The following is a 9,829-nucleotide window of genomic DNA, read 5'->3' on the forward strand; positions in this document are numbered from 1 at the left end:
TTTTTTTTTTTTTTGGAGAGGTTTTTTGCTATAGGGCGTGTGCGCTTGCCAGACAGACAGAGAGAGACATAGAGCCAGAAAGCAAGAAATCACCTGCCAGAGGGGATGGTCACATTGGAATCCCTTCTCCTCCATTCTCCTCCCAGGATCTTGGACACGCACACACATGCACCCAGTGTGAGTTTGAGGCCACTGGGGCCAGGACTCACGCACACGGTCGGCCACATGAGAGTCTAGCGACATAACTGCTGCACCATCAGCTGGTCCCTATTTATTTATTTATAAGTTTACTTTTTTCCATGTGAGAGAGAGCATCCCCAGTCGGGTCCTGGTGCCATGATTCACCTCCAGCTTCAGCCAGCCCAGGTTAGGTACATCCTGGGACCAACTGGCTCCACAGCCACTAAAGACAGTGTGGAACAGAATGGGGGGGGGGGGGTACCTTCTGGGGCCAGCAGGTGGCGTGGTGGTTAAGCACGCTGGACTCCCACCTGGCCAATCACAGTTCAAGTCCCAGACCTGGCATCTCTCTCTCTCTCTCTCTGTCCCTCTCCAGTCAAATTAAAATAAATACAATTTTAAAAAGAAAAGAAAAGAAGAGACACCAGGGTCCTTCTCACCCAGCTTCTGCATCGTGAAGCATTCAGTACAGCTCGGCCGGCACGCTGGCCTCTCTGTCTTTTCTGAAGCACGGGAATATTTCCCTGCGTGGGTCCCAGCCAGCTTCGACTGTGCGTCTCCGAGGACACATCCGCGCCCTTCCAGGGAGCTGGCCGTGTGTGCAGCAGTAATGCTCGGCTTGGAAGAAGCTGGATCCCACATGGCCACCCCAGTTTGAATCCCCAGCCCAGTCCTCCTGAAACATGCAGGGCTCGTGCAAGTACCCAGGGTCCACGAGCCTGGAGGGCTGGACGGAGGCCATCACAGTGTGTCTGGACAGTGGGGAGTGCCTCATCTCCCACACTCACGCTCTATTGTGAATGAAGAATAAAAATTAGACAGGTGGGACCAGTCAGCCATGATGGCCACGTGACAGCTTCGGAGACACACTGGGCACATGTGCATGCATGTTCGGAATCCCAGCATGAGGGGGAGATGGAGGAGAAAGGTTTGCAGCATGGCCGTTTCCCATCGGGGTGCATCTCCCTCTCCCCCTCTCTGTGTCTTTCTGATGAACGCATGCATCCTCTTAACAAAAAAGGCAAAAAAAAAAAAAATCATTCTTAAGATGCTGTGCACTTGCTTAAATGCCCCTTTGCGTGGACATTTAAGACATTTTTTTCTATTCATTTTGCTGTTATAACGAATGTTCCAGCATGTTTGTACCTAAATCAGCTTGATTTTTGGTATAGATTCCTAGAGATAGGATTTTGAGTGAAATGTATACGGGGATATTTAGAATTTGTGTGCATATAAGGACGAGCAGTTAGCGTCATGGCTATGTCGCTGGACTCCCACGTAGCCGACCACGGTTCGAGTCCCAGACCCGGTGGCTTAAACTCACGCCAGGCGTGTGTGCGTGCGTGCCCAAGATCCCGAGAGGAGAATGGAGGAGAAGGGATTGCGGCGTGGCCATCCCCCCTGGGGGGTGATTTCTCACTTTCTGTGTCTGTCTTTCTGGCGAGCACACATGCTCTATAGCAAAAAACTCAAACAAAAAAAAAAAAAGAAGAAGAAGAAGAAGAGGAATTTGGATGCATGTAATAAAACTGCTTTCCAGGAAATTTCATGCCCACTTATCATCTACCAGCAATGTGTCAATGTGCTCTCATTATGTCCCCCACCTCTCTCTTCTCTTTTGTTTTTATTTAAGAATTATTTTATTTACTTATTTATTTTCAATTTGACCAGAAAGAGAGAGAAAGAAAGTGAGAAAGCAAGCCACCAGATCCGGGACTAGAACCATGGTCAGCCACGTGGGAGACCAGTGTCCTTAACCACCACACCACCTGCCAGCCTCCCCCTCATCTCTTATAATAGGTGTCATCATCTGTCCTACCTCCATGTCCCTGGCTCAGAGCCTGACTTGCACTTGGCGTTCATAAGCATTGGGGTAGCAAAGCCCCCTCGCCACAGGCTGGTCGTCACTAGAGGGGGCTTAATACCAGCAGGGTCTGGGAGGGCTCCTGCGAGCATCCACCTGTCTAGCTGGGCCTCGTGCACAGAGGAGACCATTTTTCTCCCTGGCCGGGTGCCGTTGGCCAGGGCATGAGGACTTCAGCTCACCACATCTGCACCTGAGCAGTTCCACCTTGGCTGTCCTACACATTGGGGTTCCGGCCAGGGCGACTGCTGTGTTTTTGGGAAAGGCCTGAAAGCCACTTCTGCTCAGCCCACAGTGTTCCTCACCGTCTCCCCGCGCTCCGACCACGTCCCTCCCTCTGAGCACCCTGTGCCCCCCGCGCTCCCAGGCTTTGGCCCCGATGCTCCCTAGTGCAGATGGGTTACTCTCTCTGCTCTGCCCGTCTGTGCTTTCCCCACGTGGTAACCTCCAGACCCGCGATGCCTTCGAGAGCTCTGTCCCGCTGTGATTGGGTGCCCGCCGATGCCAAACTAGACAGAGGGCCCTCGGCGTGCAGGCACGGGCCTCCCAGGTGGGGTTATCTGCCAGACACGGTGTCCAGTGCACGTTGGGCGCCCAGCACCTGCATGCATAAACCACTGACATGTATGGTGGCGTCTTTGAGAAGCCTTGAGTATGCCTGTTCCTAACCAGTCCGTAGGAGGGACGCGAAGAGCCGTGGAGAACGGATCTGTGGTTAATTCCACTCCTCATAGGTGTTAGTTCCATGAGCACATGCCTGCCTTTCTCCCTCTCTCCTCAGCTCACCAGGCGACTGCCGCCCATCAAGGAAGCCAAGCCCCGGTTACAGAAGCTCTTCCGGGACTTCTGGCTGTATTCCGTGCTGATGGGATTCGCCGTGGAGGGGTCAGGTAGGGGGTCGATCGCTCTCGGGAAGGCAGAGTGCAGAGTGAAGACCAGACACGCCCTGATCACCCCTGATCACCCGCAATGTGAATCCGGATGCAGCCAGTTCCCACAAGTGTTTGCAGATGCTGCACTTCCTGGGTGGAGTTGAGCGTTCTGAGAGTACCACGTCGCTTAAGGAAGGTCTGCCCGAGTTAGGTGGCAGATTTATGTCTGGGATCCCATTTCTGGGACAATTAAACAAAAGCCCAGTGACCCTAGGTCAGCGTCGACCCCCCTGCAGCGCTGGCTGAACAAGGCGGTCGTCTCACGGTATTCACTGTCTTGCAGGACTCTGGCCAGAAGAGTGGTACGAGGGGGTCTGCGAAATAGCCACCAAGTCCCCCCTGCTGACCTTTCCCAGCAAAGAGCCGCTGCGGTCTGTCCTCCAGTACAACTCAGCCATGAAGAACGACACGGTCACGCCCGTGAGCATCCCCATCTCGTTTGCACTCAGACCCTTCCGCTGTCCTTGTTCATACATGTCGTCCGCCCTGGGGCCCGCTTCTCCCGGGGCGGGGCCCAGGGATCCCAGTGAGCGTCTCTTCCCCTCCAGGCTGAGCTGAGCGAGCTCCGCAGCACCATCATCAACCTGCTGGACCCTCCTCCGGAAGTGTCCGCCCTCATCAACAAGCTGGACTTTGCCATGTCCACCTACCTCCTGTCTGTGTACCGGCTAGAGTACATGAGGTACGCGAGCCCTCGCCTCCCCGCACCCCTGCGCTGAGCGGATGTTTTACTTGAATCCGCCGTGGACGTGAGACTTTTTCTAGCTCCTCCCAAGACACACACACTTTCTGAAAAACAAGCGTGCCCTCTGCCTTTCCCGTGGGCCTGTCGTTCATGACCACCACCCCCCGCATTTTTCTCCACGTGGCTACATTCCCACCAACAACGTAGGAGTATTCCCCTCCACCACATCCCCTCCGCCGTTCTTTTTTTTTTAACCTTCACCATTCTGACCGGGGTTAGGTGGTATCTCATTGTGGTTTTGATCTGCATCTCCCTTATGATGAGGGGTGTTGAGAATGTTTTCATTTTCATGGGGAGTAGGCTTCCGAGCGGCCACACTGCTGCAAACTCAGCCATTCGCTGGGGAGGGGGCTGCTCTGCGGACCCAGCCCTCGCCGAGAATGGTTGGGAGACGCGTTGCGCCAATGTCCAGGACTGGGGCTGAGCACAGATGCAGATGCCCTGGGGCCTGGTCCAAAGCGGTCCTCCAGGTGGCCTGAGGCTCAGGGTGTAGCTGTAGCCGCAGCAGTCCTGACCCCCGTAACGACCGCCCGACCCGCGATTCTGCCACCATGACGGCCTCCGTAGCAGCACCGGCGGAGTGCGCTGCGTGCAGGTGTTGTGTGAGTGACGTTCCCTGACGCCCTCCAGCCAGCCTCTGAGAGGGGCCCTGTTGTGTGCCCATTTTACAGAAGAGGAAACGAACACTGAGCACTCCACTTCCCCAAGGCATTCATCCCTAACATGGGGCCGTGCACAGTCATTAAAGCCACTGGGTCCCTCTGGCCAACCACACGGTTTGAGGCCAGGACCCAGTGGCTTGAGAAACACACCAGGCATGTGTGTCCTCGTGCCCAAAATCCCGAAGGGAAGGAGAACTGAAAGAGAAGGGGTTACAACGTGAACCTGCCCCTGAGCCTGGGGTGCTTTCTCACTCTATCTCTCCGCCTCTCTCTGTCTCTCCAGCAAGTGCAGGTACCCTATAGCAAACGTCTCCCTGAAAAAAAAAAAAAAGAAGAGGGAACCAGCAGTTAGCGTAATGGCTATGTCGCTGGACTCCCACGTAGTCGACCGCGGTTCGCGTCCCAGACCTGGTGGCTTAAAACTCACGCCGGGCGCGTGTGCGTGCATGCCCAAGACCCCGAGAGGAGAATGGAGGAGAAGGGATTGCGGTGTGACCATCCCGCCTGGGGGGTGATTTCTCACTTTCTGTCTCTCTGTCTGTCTCTGTCTGTCTGGCGAGCACACGCGCCGTATAGCGAAAACCTCTCAAAAAAAAAAAAAAAAGAAAGAAAGAAAAGAGAAGCTTGACTTGAAAGCTCTACATGTAAAATAGATTTAGGCCATTTGGGTTCAGTAGGAGCATGTTCCTGCCCTCCTGCTCTGGCGCCTCCTCCCTGCCTGGTGGCTCCACGGCAGAGCACAGTGTGGGAACCAGTGGGCTGTTTCCCAGAGTCGCACAGAACCAAGGGCGCTTTGGCTTTCTTTTCATATATGTGTGTGTGTGTGTGTGTGTGTTTGTGTGTGTGTGTATGTTTTGGTAAAGAATTATTTGGCTTTATTTTGTTTGTTCGTTTATTTAAATTTGACCAGAGAGGGATAGAGTGAGATCGAAAAGAGAGAGAAGGAAAGTGAGAAGGCAGGCTGCCAGGTCCGGGACTCAAACTGTGATCGGCCATGTGGGAGTCCAACACCCTTAACCACCACGCCACCTGCCAGCCCTCGATGTATTTTATATATATATGCACATGCATATGTATATTTAATATATTTTATATATACACATACATACATGTGTATCTATATGTGTGTACATATATAACATATAATAGCATATGTGTTAGGTATAAAAGTAGTGCTATGTGCTATACACACATACATGTGTATCTATATGTGTGTACATATATAACATGTAATAGCATGTGTGTTAGGTATAAAAGTAGTGCTATGTGCTATACACACATACATGTGTATCTATGTGTGTGTACACATATAACATGTAATCGCATGTGTGTAGGTATAAAAGTAGTGCTATGTGCTATACACACATACATGTGTGTCTATATGTGTGTGCATATATAACATGTAATAGCATGTGTGTTGGGTATAAAAGTAGTGCTATGTGCTATACACACATACATGTGAGTCTGTATGTGTGTACATGTATAGCATGTAATAGCATGTGTGTAGGTATATAAGTAGTGCTATGTGCTATACACACACACAGTATAAAAGCAGTGTGAGAACATTACACAAACACGTGCAGAACAAATGCGGGGGACAGCCCTGCTGGTCTCACCACCACCCCTATAGCACGTTGGTTCTACTCCTCTTCCTCTTTTTCCCAAAGACATTTCCAAATTAAAATGAGCCAAAACGACCCAAGTCAAAACAGAGCCAACACGGGGATTCAGCCGTAGCCCGCGCGGCTGGACCCCTCCACCCCCTGTGCTCGAGGGCAGGGCCACCTCCTGCTCCCCCCGGGGTGCCCTGAGCGACAGCTCCCCGGCGAGGAGTACTGCAAGCACAGGCCCGTACACCGGCATGTGTGCACACCCCAGATCTGACAGGAGGGAGAATGCAGAAGGGACCTCAGCGTGACCACACCCCATGGGGGTCTTCCCCCCTTCAGGCGCTCTCTGGTGAGCACACATGCCCTTTGGTGATTAAAAACAGTCGGAGGTCAGTGCACAAGCAGCTCGGCAAGGCCAGCTCCAGCCTGAGTGGCCTGCCGGGTCCTCGAGGGCACTCCACTGCCAGCATAGAGGAGCAGGGCTGCAGCCTCTATCCCAGAACCAGCTCGGGTTCCCGGCCGTGGTTACCGAGGGAGCCTTAAAGCCACGAGGTAGAAAAGGTGAGAACTCAAGGGAGAGCTGAGGGCGGGCGTGTGAGCAATCAAAATACACGTGCCTAAAGCCACCCGGCCCGCCCCGCCGAGGCTCAGCTCTGGAAAGTGCACCCCCAAGCCTGTGCTGTCTTAGCGGAGCCCCTGCCGCTCTGACTGGCCCTGTACAGCAGCCAGGGTCCAAGTGCATGCGTTTCTTCCCGTTTTCTCCCACTTTTCCCCCAAGGTTAAAAATAAATTTTTCAAGGGACCAGCAGATGGCGTAATGGTTATGTTGGACTCCCACATAGTCGAGCACAGTTTGAGTCCTGGACCCAGAAGCTTAAGACTCACACTGGGCACGTGTAGCATGCGTGTCCAAAATCCTGGGAGGAGAATGGAAGAGAAGAGATTGCGGCCATCCCCCTAGGGAGTGATCTCTCACTTTCTTTCTATCTATCTCTCTCTGTCTCTTCAGCAAGTACATGCGCCCTATAGCAAAAATCTCTCTTCAAAAAAAAAAAAAAAAAATGAGACCTGTAATTTACTTAATGGTTATGTCGCTAGACTCCCATGTGGTTGACTGTGGTTTGAATCCCAGACCTGGTGGCTTAAACTCACACCGGGCGCATGTGCGTGCGTGCCCAAGATCCCAAGAGGAGAATGGAGGAGAAGGGATTGCGGCGTGGCCATCTGCCCTGGGGGGTGATTTCTCGCTTTCTGTCTGTCTGTCTGTCTCTCTCTCTCTGTCTTTATGGCAAGTGCACACGCCCTATAGCAAAAACCTCTCAAAAAAAGAAAAGAAATGTTGCTTAGGGAAACATATTCTCTGTGTACATACACACACACACACAGGCCTTCAGGAAACCCGTCAAGAGGATTATGCTCTATGTGTTTTCCCGTCCCTTGCTTTTCTTTCACTTAATGTTGTGTCCTGGACATCTTCCCATGACAGTGCTTTGGTGTCATTGAGGGGTACACTTGAGCGCGTCTGACCTGTCTCCTGTAGGCAGGGCGTTCAGATTGTTTCCGTTTTGGGTAACACGGTCAGCGCTGTGATGAGAGTCCTGTGCTGGTAACCCGCAAGTTACACCCCTAGCGGTGGAGTTGCTGGATTAAAGAATACAGGAACATTCCGAAGTCGCGTCGGTGTATGCCCCTGTACACGGCGGAGGGTTTCTGTTCCTCAGGGCCTCAGCAGCTCTGGGCAGCCTCCCGTCTGGGGTAAGGGAGGGCGTGGACTATTTGACGTTTATTTAAAGCTGTTCTCCTCGGTAGGGTACTGCGTTCAACAGATCCCGATCGCTTCCAGGTAATGTTCTGCTACTTTGAGGATAAAGCTATTCAGAAAGACAAATCTGGTAAGCTTCTTCTTATGGAACTCTATGCTGAATTGAGCTTTAATAGGTTAAAAAGGAATACCGCTTCCTCTTTTCTGTCTGCACTAGAGAGATCAATATAAAACAGTTAACCTTTAGAAATAGGTCTTTTGGACCGACCCCATGGCTTATTGGTTCAGGGAGCCAGATTCTACATGGCCAGCTGTAATTTGGATCGCAGCCTGACAGCTCGAAAAACACCCTGGGCACACGTGCCTACCCGCCCCACATCCCAACAGGCTGGAGAAATGGAGGAGAAAGGACTGAAGGGGGACAGCACCCCAAGAAGGTGCTTTCTCCCTGTCCCCATCTCTGCTTTCTCTGCTAAGCACACATACCCTATAGACATTTTAAAAAAAAAAAGAAAAGAAAGTCTGTCTGACTGCCGCTGCTGCCAGGGGTCCCTCATACTTTCCTCTGTTCCATGGCTCCTCGGAGGCTCACCGATGGAAGCATCTTATTGTGGCTCAGTGTCGTCTTGCTTCTAAGTAGCAGGAGTTGGCTGAGGGCCAGCAGGCGGAGGGGCCCAGGGAAGCAGTTTAGAAGAGCTCCCAGTGGACCGATGGTTGTAACTGAGGTGTAAATGCCTTGTTTTCATTATCCCGCATAATCGAGACACGTTTAGGTCCAAAGGTACATGTTCCTGATGACACTGTAACAGGCAGTGTTTGATATGGACTGCCAAGGGGGTCATAATTACCCGAGAGAACACGCAGGCTTCGTAGACCGGCCATGTGTTTCTCCCCTCGCGTGTGCGTGAAGTGTAGACGTGTTTCTTTCTGTGTAGTCAGGAAAGGAAAGAGCCGCCTCGTCCAGGAAAAGGCCCGGCAGCAGCAGGAGGGAACTGGTCACGCCTGGTCTCACAGTGACCAGGTAGAAAGAGCGTCATGGGAGTCCAGTGACATAGCCATTACGCTAACTGCTGGTCCCAATCTGATTCATTTTTGTAATCATGTTTAAATATGCAATGGAGGGCCAGCCCTGTGTCTTAGTGGTTAAGGGAGCTTAACCCTTACCCCCACGTGTTTGAGCATGCAGTCCAATCCCCGAGCCGGGTGGCTTGAAAAACACGCTGGACACGTGGGCCTGTGTGCCCCAAATCCTCACAAGACGGAGAAATGAGAAAGAGGGATTGTGGCATGTCCACGCCTCGTGGGGAGGGGTGCTGTCTCCCTCTCCCTCTCCCTCTGTCTCTGTCTCTGGCAAGCGTGCACACCCACTGGCAAAATTTTAAACAAATAATGCAATGAAATATTGTAGAATCCATAATTTTTTTTAAAAAATGACTTGGTTTTGTTTAATACTACTTTCCATCAAATTTGCTCTAGGGCATATGTGCTCACCCAGAGAGAGACAGAGAGGGAAAGTAAGAAAGCAAGCCGCCAGGTCCAAGACTCGAACCGCAGGCAGCCATGTGGGAGGCCAGCGCCACGCCACCTGCCGGCCTCGTGATTTTCAAATTCTTGAGGTTAGTGAAGTCAGTATTACCAAAGTGCAACTAGTAGTGAGTAGTCCTTTCCATGCCCGAAACTGCGGCATATTAACACATCCATTGACTTGTCCTCCCTAGGGGAGGAGTTATCCCCACAAACTTCTGGTCCAGCTTTTTTCTTTGGTTGAAAAATCAGTGCTTGAAGAGCTTTTTTTAAAATCACAACAGGAACTCTGAAATGTTGGGGCATCCTTTACAGAGCCCTCCACACTGCAGCCCATCAGAGGGAGTTAAGTCATGGATTTGTTTTTGCAGCTGGGAGCCAGTGGGGTTGGTGAGGAAGGAAGCCCTGAGGGTCTGGAAGCTCCCTCTGCTGGCAGCGGGGGCGGATCAGAGCGAGCAGGGAGCCCACTGGAGGCCGGAGGTGGAAGGGACGGGCAGGAGGCATCTGTACAGAGGGAGGGCCCTCCAGGAGAGGTACGCGTGCAGGAGAG

The 9,829-nt window shown here is 52.2% G+C and overlaps 1 protein-coding gene across 1 annotated transcript in view; it reads left to right on the forward strand.

The window, feature by feature from the left end:
- Window positions 1-9,829, forward strand: part of PI4KA (phosphatidylinositol 4-kinase alpha) — a 140,023-nt gene that overhangs the window by 66,706 nt on the left and 63,488 nt on the right. Inside the window, 4 exon segments of the mRNA XM_027770696.1 lie at window positions 2,826-2,934; window positions 3,260-3,396; window positions 3,525-3,658; window positions 7,803-7,885. Of these exon segments, the coding sequence (XP_027626497.1) occupies window positions 2,826-2,934; window positions 3,260-3,396; window positions 3,525-3,658; window positions 7,803-7,885 (463 nt within the window).

This window comes from Tupaia chinensis, unplaced genomic scaffold (genome assembly GCF_000334495.1).
Source record: "Tupaia chinensis unplaced genomic scaffold, TupChi_1.0 Scaffold000024_1, whole genome shotgun sequence".
Lineage (NCBI taxonomy): Eukaryota > Metazoa > Chordata > Mammalia > Scandentia > Tupaiidae > Tupaia > Tupaia belangeri.